The sequence below is a fragment of the Aptenodytes forsteri genome, unplaced genomic scaffold (assembly GCF_000699145.1).
Source record: "Aptenodytes forsteri isolate BGI_AS27 unplaced genomic scaffold, ASM69914v1 Scaffold258, whole genome shotgun sequence".
NCBI classification, from domain to species: domain Eukaryota; kingdom Metazoa; phylum Chordata; class Aves; order Sphenisciformes; family Spheniscidae; genus Aptenodytes; species Aptenodytes forsteri.
In genome coordinates, this window is record NW_008795250.1 from 767,885 (window position 1) to 782,860 (window position 14,976).

At 37.9% G+C, this 14,976-nt stretch overlaps 1 protein-coding gene across 2 annotated transcripts in view; it reads left to right on the top strand.

The window, feature by feature from the left end:
- Nucleotides 1-14,976, top strand: part of HMG20A (high mobility group 20A) — a 48,206-nt gene that overhangs the window by 13,189 nt on the left and 20,041 nt on the right. For both annotated transcript variants that reach the window (XM_009278839.1, XM_009278840.1), the window contains exon 3: nt 12,869-12,961. In XM_009278839.1, the coding sequence (XP_009277114.1) occupies nt 12,873-12,961 (89 nt within the window). In that variant the 5' untranslated portion in view covers nt 12,869-12,872. The remainder of the gene's footprint in view (nt 1-12,868; nt 12,962-14,976) is intronic.

A 14,976-nucleotide genomic window follows, 5' to 3' on the forward strand; every position in this document is an offset into this window, starting at 1 on the left:
AACCAAACCCCAACAAACCAAAAAAACCAGTGAGGGCATTTGCTGCTTTACTTCTGTGTTGACCAGATGCTTTGAGCCTGACAGTCTACCATGGTAGTGTCTGCCATAAAGATGACCTTCATTTTGATTTTGGGTAGGTGTTGGGACCAGATGACCTCCAGCAGTCCCTTCTAGTCTAAAGCAGTCTTCGAGTCATTAAATGTGAATGATACAGGAGATGTATTTCTTGATTTATAGAAGCAGGGTTAATTCAGTATAGCAAAACATGCAGACTTTTCTTACATTGTTTCCTTTTTCTTCCTCTACAACTGGGCAGGAACAGCCAACAAAGAAAATGTGGTGACTAGACACATGCCTTGCTCATTAATGCTTTGCTGGGTGGATCTTAGTCAACAAAACTAGTTGGAATCTGCAGATTTTTTGTATGGTTAGAAGATATTTACATATAAAATGTGTGATTATCAGGTGGTGTTAGGAAATGTTACTGAGAAAGGCATTTTAAATAGGAAGAGAAACAAGTTCATGGTGATTAAGACTTGGACACTTGAGTAGAGGAAAATTTCAGTGTGAAGTGGATGAATGTTTCTGCTTCTTGTTAATTGAACTGTTAGCTGTAAATGAAACATACTTCAGTTGTCCAAAAAATACAATTTTTACAAGCTGAAATTTCAAACAGTCTTTCCTAATCAGCTTGATTACTTGGTATAGTTTCAAATAATAGGCTTCTCCTTTTATTTGTCTTTTACATGCTAAACTCCAAATACCTAGGCATATTATGCTGTGGATGGGAGATACTAAATAGTGTCTGGTGCAGTAGTCCTCTGTGGTCTCTCAGGACTCTTTATTTACACATTGCAACCTGCTCTTGGAGGTTTACTCATTGCTGTTACTTATCAGGAAGCGATAGGAGAGGTGAATAGCCTGTTTTGAGAACTATGTACTCATTGCTGAAGAATCAGTGTGTGCTACTCATGGCAGCCAGGTAAGGGCTACTTAAAGGTTTACTTACTTAAGGGTTACTTAAGGGTTTCTTCTGGAGTGGGTATTTTATCATGAAAAACAAAGCTCAGCTGAGGTGTGAACTGAACCTGCTGGATTCTTTTTAGTGAGCTTACTATGGAGCTGTGGAATGCCATGGGCATATTTTGTCTACAGTTAAACATAGATGACCCTTTCTAGAGGTCAGGAAACAGTTCCAGGGTGGGAATTAGCTGTTTTGGGAGACTGTTAAAGACCAGGAAAACCAAGCTTCCATTACTGTAATAAATGTTTTATCTCAGGAGGTCCGTAAGCTCAAATATGATTGTTATTAAAGTTTTCATAAAAGGTGAATACTTTCTGCTTTTAAAAATGTATTGTTTAAAAAGCAATGTCATGCTTTTTTGGCTTTGTTCTGGGAGCTGTGGAGAGGAGCAAAATACAGATGAGTGCTTTTTCAGAGGAACCTTTTTTTAAATGAAAAGGGAGTGCTGGTGACTGAAAAGATAGTTGTCTAACTGAAAAGCCCCTGAGCTAACTTTTAGGATTAAATGTGGTAATGGATCCTTGGGTAATCCGTGTGCTTACTTCTAACAGGCTGCAAAAGGTAACCAAGAAAAGGAAGTTTCCTGAATTTGCAGCACTGTGGCTGCACTTCTGTTGTAAAATGTTTAGGCTCCACAAATCAAAAAAGACAAGAGTATTGCCTAAACTCTTGTTTTCCACCAGTTTGCTTTGTCTGTTTCTGATCAAGGCAATGAACTTCGGATTATGAGGTTATACTGAGGTGAAATCTGTTGTAGCCCTTCTGAAAATACAAATATTTTTCCATTTTCCCACTTTTTAATGCTGTGTAAACCAGAGTGTTACTGACCTTTTGTCAAGGATCACGCAGACTTCAGTTCTTATTTCTCTTTGCAGTAAGAATTGTTAATGTGTATTCAAGTCAGATTCTCACAACTACTTCTAGATGTCTGAAACCAAGCTATGACTAACAGTGAGTTGAGATGTCCAAAATAAAAGGGTTAAGATTGGTAGCATTTTAAAGACTGTTTCTGAAGTTTCGTTGTATTCTTAGCTCTTAGATTTCCTATATGACCTTCTTTAAACCAGCTATGGCTCTTTACCCATATATAGGGGTGTTGGGATAATATTTATGTTTTAGCTCAGAGGAACCATATTTACTTAACAAATATATATAGAAATGAAATCATCAAAAGGAAATGTAAAAGCAGTATAAATCTTTGCTGTTTGCTAAATACTGTAAATACTCAAACCTGAATGCCAAATATCTTTCAGAACGTTTATAACTAAGCGAATTAGGAATCCTTTCAAACGTAAGTGCTTGAGATTTTGTGTGTTACATGCGAGACCTCCATCCTCGTGTCTGTTCAGTCTTCAGCCTATTTGAAAAGATTTACGTTCTCTTTTAGGACTAAATTTATTGTGTACGTAGATCAACTCTATTTTGCAGAGCTTGTGCATGTTTCCCATCTGCAGTTCCTTGTTTCCAGCATCTGAGGAGCAGCTGTGGAAGAGGGGTCTTAGCCACACTTTTCCCAGGTTCTTGTTTGCTATTTGGCTCCAAGCTCTAGGCAGTGATGCTCTGCTCTTAGTCACTATTTTCCCCTGGCTTCTTTTGACTTCTTGCCTGTGATACGACAAGATAGGCACGAAGAAGAGATTGCAGCATCAGTAAGACAGTAGGAAGAAGTTAGCCACTGTCCTCACTGCAATGTGTTCAGGCAACTGGAAGTGGCTTGGGGATCAGATGAAATATTGCAAATGTTTACCTGTTGTTTTGAGCACTCAGCCTAGGATATTTAGGCATGCTGCTGGCATGGCTTCTTTCTTTTCAATCCTACTTCAACTGCAAAATTAAGTATTCTCATTATGTATGCCACAGGTGTTCTAGAAATGTGCTCTCTACCTGCCTCTTCCCATACCTCACACACATCTCTGGATGTCTGATTGCTTAAAACTGGAGAGCAGTCAGACTACTCCAGTAGGCTTATGCCATTGCTGTTTTTTTCCCCCTTGTTTTCCATTCATGGTGCTAAATAGCATAATTTTCTGTTGCCTTTGGAGGATGAAGATGAGGATAGGTAAAGCTTATTCTAACTTGTCTACGTTCTGCTGTTGATATAAGTTAATGTTTTATGGAGCCATGGAAGTATCTGGGTTCTTGTATGATTTTAAAATTTCTGTGTGCTTTCCCTTTTGGTGGTGAGAGGGGAATCCTGGTATGTGCCTAGTAAGAGCGTATAGTTACAGTCTTTTTCCAATTTCGCTAAAATTTTTTATCCATGTTTTGGGTGTAGTCTTTCCCTATAGTATTTATCTTTACATATTTCATCTGTGGCCTCAGACAACTTTAAAATCTTGTTAGCACTGGTCAAAGGAGCTATCTGCTGCTCCAGGAGAGAGGATGCTTTGGCAGGATCATGCTGTCACTTCTACTTCTGTTTCTTTTCACAGAACCAGACAAGGTTTTGGAAGTGGTATCCACTGATATCTTGATACTTGCTTGAACCTCGTGTCTGTTTTTGTGCTTGTTTTCCTTATTCTTTTTTCCATCAGCCTGTTTCTAAGGTCTATACAATTTTTGTCCTGTGATGCCAATGATAAGATGTGTGCGAAACAATCCCAAATTAAAGACTGTTAAAGAGCCTTGGCTGAAAAGGAATTTTGGTGCACTTCATGTGATATACAACCAAACTTTCATTTTTGATACTTCTTTATCTATTACCAGAGAGCTTTAAGAACAGATTAGAAACAAACAGTCCAATCCAGATCTTCACTATTCTTGCTACTAGAAAGAATTTGCTAGTATCAATTCTGTTGATCTTTTAAAGGGAAAGAAATAGCAGATAGAGTGAACATTTATATACCTGTTATTTTGCACAACTAAGGCTATCTAAAAATTGTGATTTCTTCTAAATGACAGGTTTTGCTCAAACTCACTTGTTTTATGTTGGAATAGTGCAAGGCAACAGCAAGAAAATGAGAGCAAAAATGTATGGAGGCTGGCATGTCATATTTTTTTCTAAAGATGGGTCTTTTCTGAAAACCCATTTCAGAATTAGTTGCCTGTTTTGTGTGAGAAGCACTGACTCTTCCCACACTTCATTTCCTCTAACCTTTGTCCCTGTACCCGTATCAGTGCATTTAAAATATCCAGTTCCATGCTGTCTTTGTGGCTCTTGAGGTCAAAGTAGATGCTTTTGTGTTGGGTCATGAAGCCTGTGGTGAGTCAGTCTTTTAAGTATATACTCAATCTCTTTGTCAGTATATTCTCAGATCCAAAGTATTCAACCCCATATTCCGTAAAATGGTCAGTAATGTCTTGTTTTGGTGGGTATGTGCATGAGAAATTCCAATCTGTATTCCTCTGTGGCAGCGGCCAGAGTTTCCTCTCCCAGAATTTGAGTCAGCTAGGAGTATATGCTGTACTTCCCTGACAACTTTTGTGATGAGTAGAGCTTTGAGAGAGAGCAAAAGTGCTAAAATACCTTTAAAATGACTTTTCAATCTCAGCAGGTGTATCCACTCTTCAATTATTTTATTTTCAAATAAGTAACTTCTCATTTCACTGGCCAGTCACAATCAGGATTTCTTGACATTCAGAGTTATCTCTAGTTCAGAATACTTGTTTGGTAATTTAAATCAAAGTAGTCCTCAAGCATTAATTAACACTGTTTCTTGTTTCACTTGTGTGATGCTGGTAAATGTTAGAGCTGGGCAAACACCATGAAAAACTTCAGTCTGTTAATTTACATTTTTTAATAAACTGCTTTGCTCATGGCACTTTTATGTTTGCATTCCACAAACAGTGAAATGATTGAGTCTTACTGACATAAACGATCAGAGGAACTGAACTTTAATTCTGAAGGAAAGTAACCATTTACTTACTGATGGGGAAGCTAACAGGATCTGGTAAGGTCTTGGATTATTTATAATCACTGTGGTTTCAGAGAAGTGTCTGTGCTCCAGGCATGGTTTGTGTCCGTTACATACTTGGTGGTTGTGGTTTTTTTATGGGGTATCCCTTTTGCCTTGTTAATGTAAAAGTAACTATTGGAAAACTTTGTCCTGTGAAATATGAGGTCCTCAGATCCTAGAGAAATTTTCAAATGACAGAGCAGGTGAAGAGGTAGACTAAATTGCCTATAGTAACTGGAAATTCAGAGGAGGTTTTTATGGACAAATTACAAAAGCCAGTGCCATCCCTGGTAGTCAAATACTGGACATACCTTAGGTAGAGTGATTAATTAAAATAAAAAATTCTCAAGATTTATTTTGATACTTATTTTTTGTGATCTGAATGGTTTATACTTTCTCAAGTGAGATCTATAACACAAGGATTTAATTAATTTTGCAGAGTTGTATATGTTAGTGGTATTATTTTAAATGGCATCTGATAGTATCATTAAGAAAGTTAATTCAGAATAAAAGGAACTATCCTAATCCATACATGCTTAATACCTGCAATGAAGGGCTGCATAACAAAGCCTTCCCTCTGGGTACCTGTACCACAGTTACTGATTTTAGCTATCTAGGGGTGGATAGCACAACTAATTGTACAGTCATCTCCTTGTGGGGTTTTGTCTTCCCTTGAGTGATCTAAAAAGCTTGTTTATTGCTGGTGCAAAATTTCTTTCATGTATTTGAAGGGAGAGGGAATTCAGTGTGAAGCTGTTCTTGCTTTTGTCTGCAGAGTTGAGTATATACCTTTCTTGTGTGAATAAGGGCTTTTAAATTCCAGAAAACAGGAGGATTTTATATATGAGATGTCTTGTATATGCCCCATCCTAATGCATTTATATAAATAAGAGTAGAATATAGAATTGAATGTTATGTCTTTTAAAAATACGTTTTTGCAGATGTTTGGCAGCTGTTACTAAGGTTTGTGTATTAATAGCTTTGTTAGCGTTTGCCACAAAGATCCAACTAAACTAAGCATAAAACTAAGCTTTACATCTTTCCCATCTTTCCTTAAGCTGCTTGGAAATGCAGCAGAACTCTGGAATTTTTTCCGGCAAGTCTTTTATTTTGGTCTCTAGTGTTTCTTTGTTTTTACTGGCAAGAAGTAAAAATAAAAGCAGTTGGCTGTTCTCTGGTATATACTTTCTGGTCTGACAGAAAAACCTTCATCCCATTAGGTTTGGCTTGCAATTTTCCTGTAGTCACAAAGACCTTTGTCTAATGAGTTGCCTGTAGGGAAAAAGTCAAATCTGATTTTTGCAGTCAAGAATGTTGGATAATATTCTTCTGCTCCAGTTTGATGGAAGAAAATGCTGCTGTCAAGAGAATCTGAACTTCCTCTGACAGCTCCAAAAGCATTGTGGTTTTAATTGGAGATGTACTTGCTTCAGTTTTCTTTCTGATATTCTGGCTACATGTGGACAGGCAGAGGAAGTGATGATCCTAAGTTGTGTGTGGTGTGTGGGGTTGTTTTGTTTTTTTTTTTTTTTCCTCTCAATAAATCATCTGAGTTTAAATTATTTACATTAAGTGCTTGGATTCTGATGCTTAGATAAGGAATACTGTGATTCTTCTGTGACGTAGCAGAAGATTATTTTTTTTTTAATCTGTTATTCTCTGAATGGTAAGGTTTGGAGCTATTTGTTCTGGCAAAGAAGGATGAGAGACTTCAGGAATAAGAAGTATGGGAGAAAAATCCTCCACTCAGCAGTCCCGTTTCTAAAACTAGAGCTGGCAATGAGGTAATTTGGACTCCTGCAGTGTTTTATAATCAGACTGTAAGTTGGATTTCTGATGCTGACTTCATATTTAAATATGCTTAACTGTAATAAATATGTATTTATAACCTTACCTTTTAATTGGATGAATAAATAGTTTAGTAATTCTTGATTTTTTTTTTTTTTTCTTTTGCTTAAGATCATCTGATACGATGTAGTCATTGAAGAGACAACGTTGCTAAGGACTCTTTTCACCCTTCTCCAGTGTTCAGGGCCATCTTAAGACTCCATGTGGCCTTGGGATGAGTAAGAAGTTAGTCTGCATTTGACAGTGACTTATTGCATGACCAGACCTGTGCAGACACTGTAGAGTCCAGCCTCATTTCACATATGTTGTGAATCACTTTACATAAGCAAAGCAAGTAACGTTCTGTGGAAGCAATGAACATTTTGGAGAATGTACAGTAATTGCTTTGCTTTGGGTCTGGAAGAGACACTTTCTTCATCTGGGGTGAGCCAGGAGACAGCAGTGCACAGTGTTAGAGAAGAATGGCTGCTTGTAGCTTGCATTGTTGTAACAGTCTGGCCATGAACGTGTTCTACTCTGACTCTAGTCTCCTTTGAAAAATAAGAATGCAGATGTGCTGCACTGAGGTGGCCTGCTAGATAAAATTGTTTGAGTGCACATTTTAAATACCATCTCTGCTGTCTGAGTAAAATGATCTGATTCTTTGAAGAAAAGGTTGACTGTGAAAAGTTTTCCCTTAATTTATTGCATGCATAAAAGGCTCTTAAAAAAAAACTTAGGCTCTAGATTATGCATCACCCATGTGTTTAGGTCTGCTGTCCTATAATAGCATCGTTAACAATGCAACCATAGTAATGATGTTATGGAAAAGTCAGTCACTTTGTCTAGCCCGTATCATGGATTTGTTCTTGCCTGTGATTTTGCAGCTACCTTCTTTTAACTTTTCCTTTCTACTATATAGATGTGTCTAGAAATTAGATCATATGGTAGCTTTCAGTCTACCCAAATACAACTTGACTACTTCATCTTTCCTACTAGAATAATGTTACAATTATATGGCATGGCCTACAAAAGTTAGTGTGAGAAGAAATTAAGAAAGTTTATTTAAACTATACTTCCATTTTTGAAAGGTATTTGATTACCTACTGTTTGATTCTTCCCTGTGTATTGATGTGTGTGGTAGCACTTAGATCTTTGTGCTGGATAAGTTCTTCTTTCATTTCCCAAGTAACACTGTCAAACTGTGTTGGTACACTGTAGTATGAAGTATAATCTCTCATTGCATGCAAGTGAAGTGTCCAGCTAGAAAACTTAAACTGAAAGTTAGAGAATACTGTTGTAGATTTTCTGGACCATGAAGCCTTTGCTTTCCCTGGGAGATGAGGGAAGGGAGGGAAAGAAAAAGATAAATTAAGCCAGATTTTTGATGGCTTAGGATAATGTAGAATCTTCTCTAGGCTCATAAAGAGGTTTAAGTAATGTTAGTATAGGTGACTAATAGATATTTGGAAATCTTATCAATGTTTAAACATGAGAGCATGGAATGGTAGGAAACTTGTTCTTCACTGGTATTTTTCTTGGTCTCATCTTGGATTTTTGCACACACAATGCTGCTTTGTTCTCTGGAGCTCAAGCTTGCAGTCTTCCTCCTTGATCCTTGTACTTGCCTTTTCTGCTTTTGGTTTTTTATCCTTTTTAATATCGGTTGGTAGTGTACCCCAAACCAGATATCCAAAACCTCTTCCAGCCTCTGTAGGTCAGGTTGTTACTGCTGTTCCACAACTGACCGCTGTTATGCTGGATGTAGGAAATACAAGGAAAAAAAAAACCCCCTAAATCTCAAGTTCCTGTGGAGTCTGCACTTGAGAGTAAAATCAGTGCACAGGAGAGCCTGGAGTGTTTGGAACTAAGGTCAAGTCAGAAAAATGTATTGCTGACTGTATCGACTTATCTATAGTAGATTGGGAGGTGTATGTCTGCTGCTGGCATTCTGAGAACAGCGTTCCTGGTTGAGCAGTACTGTGCTTAAAATGGAAGCAGAATCTCTATGGAAACTCCAAGTGGTGGTAAGACTGAGCATTACAGTTTGGTTTGGCTGTAGGCTTTGCTCCACCCTACAAAAGTTGTAAAGGAGATATAATTGAGTACATGCTGGATCTTCCAGAACTGATCTATCCCAAAATAAATCACTGTTCTTCAAGCACTTTATCAAACGCTGCTGTTAATAAATAAATTGGTCTTTCTGTATTCCTGCTTAGCTGGTTGCGTCCTTGAGCCAATACAACTAGCAGTGTAGCAGTACAGTGAACTCAGCTGCTCTAGTTTGAATGAGTTTTATTTGGAGGTAGTACGTACTTGCATTGAATTGTAGTGCTTGTAAAGGTTTAGATTATAACATCAATTTCAGTTTTATTTTTGCATTTGGGTAGACATAGTTAAAAAATGAAAATAGGATATATGTGTTAGCCATTAAAAAAGTAAGTGTACATTGTTTCTTGTGCCTCAAATTTAGTCAAATGTGTCTCATTAGGCGCTTTAGTCAGCGTTTAAATTGACAAAGCTGCACAAATCTAGATGGGACTTGCCAACTGTCCTGCGAATTCTGTAAAGGCTCAAGTTTGAGAAGCAGCAATTCCTTTCCTTCCCCATTACTGTTCTTTTCATCAGGTTTTTGTTTTGCCTGTTTTGTTACATCCCTGAAATGAACATGTAGCTCTGCAGTGGGGTTGAAACTAGTGGATAGCGGCTTTGGAGCAAAGGCATGGGACAGTTATCCATGAGAAATGTGACTGAAAGACTTGTGTAGGTTCCCATGTGTTCTCAGTGAGCTTTTGGGGAACTGTCTTATTTTCTGGAATAGATTAGAAGCCACTGTAGATTCACTGATGTTAAATTTTCTTTAGGGTGTGGCTCAGTATCAACTGAAAGAGTTAGTATCTAAAGCATATGGGTTAAATAAAAAAAAAAAAAAAAATGAAGTGTGTGTTCTCCCAGCTTCCTGTGTTTGTGTTCTGTTTATATGTTGTTAAGGTTGATGTCCGGCTGCCTCCCCACAGTTTGAAAGCAAGCTTAGACTCTGCTGCTGCTGACTAGGTCCAGATGTGACCAGACATATCGGGACCTGGCGAGAAGGTCACAGTGGGCATGAGGGACAGAAGCACTTGGTAATGGTATGTTCAGATGCAGAGGATATGTATTCTTTTAAGGCATGTGTGGGAGTGCTAAGTGCCAGTAGATTGATGTGGTGAGGCTGAGAAGAGGTCCTTGACCCCAAGAAGGCTGCTGGAGGTGCCTGGGCAACAAAGCAAGCTATTTTATTTTTTAAAAATAGATTTGCAAGGTTTTAGTCTAATTGCTTAAGCTTCCTTTTTTGAAGATATTAATTTAGGACTTTTGACTGACAAAACTAAAAGAATGTGTAACATAAAGCAAAACTTCATTACTTTTACCTGACAACTGCATAAAGCAATTTATGTTGTATATTTAGTAGCTGTGCTTAAACAGCTTTCTGGGCATCAGTGAAGAGCTCATTCTTCAAATCAGTTGAATTTTCAGATTTTCTTGTAATACATAAAGCCCCAGCCTTGATGTAGATTCTTTTGTGTGTGTGAGGAAGTATTGTTTGTGCTTCCTTCTTTAAGAATTAAAATCCTGTATGTTCCACCAGAGTATCTCGCCACTTTTCCTAAAAGCATTGTATTTGAGTTTTCTTCCTTTTTATGTCAGAGATGCGAGTATTTGAAAGAAAGCATAATGTAGAGTTCCAGTTCAGAGAACTGCAGATGTTGCTTGGAAGGGACATCTGGAGGGTTATCTTAGTCCAGCCTCCCACTTAAAGCAGGACTATTGCCAACACTAGTTTAGGTCAGTTACAGCTTTGTGTAACTGAGCATTTAAAATCTGCAAGGATAGACTCCACCGCCACCTCTCTGGTAACTTGTTCAGGTGTTGCGCTACCCTCCTGGTGTCCAATCTGAACGTGCAAAGCCAATAAAACTACTGAGAGTTTGGTTCTGTCATCTCTGCTACTTCCATCAGGTAGCTTTAAGCACCTATTAGATTTGCCCTTAGCCTCCTCTGCCAGACTGAGCAAGCCCAGTTTCCTCAACATCCTTTATCAGGTCAGGTGCTCTAGGCCCCTGACCATCTTGGCAGCCCTTTGCTGGATAGTCTCCAGCTTTGCCACATCTCTGCTGAGGCTGCAAAACTATACTCAGTTCATGGTTTATAATGGTAGAGCAGGAATTAATTTCTTCATTCCTGGTTGAGTCTTTCCTATACATGAGTAAAGGATGTTTCTATGCTAGAGGTCAATGTCTGTACCACCTAGAAGCAGTCTGCTTAGCTTTAATTATTTTCTAGATAAGGAATCAGAATGATGGGATTCTTAAGGATGATCTGCTTTTCCAACTGTTGAGATCCTTAGAAGAGAAAAGGGTGAGTGTAATCTGAAAAATGAAAGAAGGTAACTACTACTTTCTTGCACTTTCCTTCTGCATAGGGAGGATAGTCTTTGGAAACTTAAATGAACTTCCTGGTGGAAATTAGATTGACATGATGCCTGTTTCATGGAGACCTTCGACTGATCTACTGTGAGCATTAACTGAACATTTGCTTAACTGAACAAATTGGAGACTTACCAGAGATTCATTTATCGACTAACATCTATAGTAGCTTATGAAGGTGTAGAGCTGTTGCTAAAGGGAGTAGATATTCTTATGTTTTCAAAGGGAGGCATGAAATGAATAGAGCAGAGCTCATGATCTCAAAACAGAATGTCAGATGTATGATTACACTCTTGGTTCCTGAGAATAGCTTTCTGAGTCCTTTGACCAATTTTAACCAAATATAGCTGCGGAATAAATGTCTCTCGCATCCAAAGTCCTTTGAGTAGGAGCACAGTGCTCACCTGTTTGGGTGGCCTGCTGTATTCACTGGTTTGTTGGCACCAGTTTTGCGCCATATCAGATGTAGTACTTGTGATAGGGATCTGCAAGGGATATAAGATGCAAGAAACGGTGTAATTACTTGTTTGTAGAAAACCTTTACCTGTGGAACTGGGGTGGGGTGTGGGAAAACACATATAACATTAAAAGCATGGAGCAGGATTTTCTTGGATCACTTTGATTTCAATGCTGAGTGGAAAGCATACCAATCCAGGAGAAAGCAGCACAAGATTATAACTCGCATCAGTCCCTCCAAACTTGAAGCCCAAGTATACTAGCTGAAAGGGATAGCAGTACTCAAGTTGAATATGTGCTAGCTCATCAAAGGTGACTTCTAAACTGAAGGAACAGAAAGTTAACTAGTATCGCCCTTTAAAATGGGCTGAAACCGCAACTTGTAAGCATAGAGCAAGTTTGTTAAGGCTTTTTGTTTTGGGATTTTTTCCCCTACAATACAACAGTTCTGTATTTTAGTAAGAAAGGGGATGAATAAATTTAATTATTCTTTGGATTCCTTATCTCACATCAAATTCCCATGGCAGGCTACAAGGATACAAAAGAAACTAATTCTAACTTGGGAATAGTTTGTATTGAACGAGAAGTACATTATGCCTTAAACCGCTTGCTTCTGTAACTGTTCTATGGGAGTTGAAGCTTAAAATAACCTAGCTAACATTGCTGTGTTCTCTTACTTAGCAATAACACTCAACTACATGCATAGATATATTGTGAAAATGTGGACAAGGAATTATCAAATACAATCTTAATTTGAAACTTCAGGGGGGACTTAGTTTCAGTTTTCTTTTGGGGTCAACACAGAAACCTCTGTGGTGAAGGGTGCACAGTTGAAGATGAACAGGAAGGTGGATTGGAAGAGTGGGATCTGTGTACCTGTGTGATGAGTGAAAATTTCTCTCAAGGGATAAAATAGAATGCTACAGTGTGATTTCCAGCAACACCGTGGCATTGGCATAGGGCTCAGTTAAGAGGGAAACTCTGAATTGAAGCATAATTTATGATCTTTCTTTTCTGACCTTAAGCACAGCTGCCTATAGGATCTGTCCTCAGGCCAACCAGCTATGACTGGCCAATTGGCTTATGGGGTAAAACAATCTGTGGTATGTTGTGATATTTAGACTGAAGTGCTGCTGAAGGGAAACAATGAGATAATTAACTTACCTTTTTTGCTTTTTTTTTTTTTTTTTTAAAATCAGAGGTATGGAGAACTTGGTGGCTGGCTCCAACCTTCCTCCACTTTTTGCAGATGAAGATGGATCTAAGGAAGGTAGTGAAATCACTGTAACTGGGTAAGCAACTACTTCTTTTTAACCTTCGGCTGATAGATACTATCTCTAGACTTGCCAGGGAAACTCTTTCAGTGGGAAGAGGGCATTCTAAGTAATTAAAAAAACCCCAAACAAATAAAACCAACAAAAATTAAATCCTACAGCTCTCCTTTGGCCTTGATAGAACATCACAGGACTCTATTTAGGAGAAACAAGGACTCTTCCGAAGTGATGGAAATGATCACAAACTTTTCTTTAATATCTCTTGTCTTTAAAAGTTTGCTTCCCTAGGATTTTAGTCTTTAAGACAGATGTAGACAGCATGATGGGGGCAGAGAAGGGAGGGTGTATCTGTTGGCTACAGTGGTCCCTGCTAAATAAATTATTTCTATTAAAGGTATACTATTCATCACTGATCTCTGAAAATCACTCAGAAACTGTTGTCTTTCATTTTTGTCAGACTGACTCTGCTTTTACAGACTCAAACAATGGCCTCTTTTAAAATCACAATGACAAAAGAAGTTGTCTTTTAGGAACACACAGGATTCTTGCTGTGTTTTGATACTTGAAGTTTCTTTTCTGTTTTGTAAAGCACCAAGCAATGTAATTCAGACTTTGCAGGCAGGTAGAGCCCTGTAAAAATGAATATGGACACATTTACTTCAAGCAGGTCTGAATTTGGATTTACATATCTGGGACTTCAAACTTGCTGGTGGCAAATGAGGTACATGTTCAAATTAGGTTTGTGTTTAAGAGGTATTAATGTGTTGAATGAGCTTTCATCAGCTTTCACTGCAAATGGCTACATCGCATTGAAGTTTCTCCTGTATGTGTAGTTTAGAAAGCTTCCCTGCTTAAGGGGTAATGGATAGGAAAGCGGAAATGTTCTTCAAACTGTAACTGTGATTCTAGGAAACTGTATTGTTCCATTTTCTTTTTGACACATACCAAATGTAGTTAAATTATAGGAGTGTGTACGCTTTGTTCGCTTTCTCCCTCTCTAATTGTTAGTAATATGAACTCAGTCTGATACTGAAAGTCAGGCATGGATCTCTCTAGCCCTTGTGTCTTTACCAGTAATTATGCCACAATTGCTGATTATAGTGAGTAATGAAAATATGCTGTTCTCTCTATTTAAAGACAAATTTTCCTGTAGGCATTCAACTAACAATTCTGTTAATGTATCTCAATTTTCTATAGCTGTATTCTACATTAATAGGCACAATTATTTTGAATATTCAAAAATTTGACATGCATGTAAGCAGCTGTAGATCACAGGAATCATGAAGTAGACTTGAAGCATATGCTGCTGTTCATTCATTTTCATGAATGTAACTGGGCAAGGCCAAGTAATCTTTAGCCTGGCTCAAGAAGGGGTTATAATCTGAGATGAGTCTCAAAATTGTGTATTAATTTGCCCACTGAGTGGTGAGAATGACTGTGGGGTTGTTGCCCCAAAATATGTGCTGATCTGTCTGCCTACCTTCAGAAATATTTCTGCATGCTTGCTTTTTTTTTTTTTTTTGCCTCCAGACAGTTTGCCCTTTCTTGGAGTAAGGTTGATTGATACAGCTCTTGCAGCAGAATTAAATAGTGGCCATTCAGGAGCCTGTTGGGAGCTAGTCATGTTTGTGTTTTAAATACCCACATGTATCAACAGGAGATTATATTGAATGAAGTTCAATTCAAAATCATACACGACCACAAACCTTTAAGTGTTTTTGTGGAGAAATATATTAAATGCATCCAGAAAGGTGTATATTGGTTGAAGATGAAACCTTTCATTTCAAATTCCTTACGGTATTTTTGAAGAAGCGTAGATTCATTCTTATTTCTGATCGAAACATTTACTTCCTTGACAGTTTTGTGTAACCAAAAGCTTCACTAAAATTGAAACAAAGTAACACTTTAAAAATCAAACTGTCTTTGAAAGTCTGTAGTAACTATGGTAGTTACAGCACTTGCTTGGATGGAACAGCCAGTTCTTCAAAAACAACTCTTTAAAATCTCTTTTTTTTCTTGCTAGTGTAAGAACT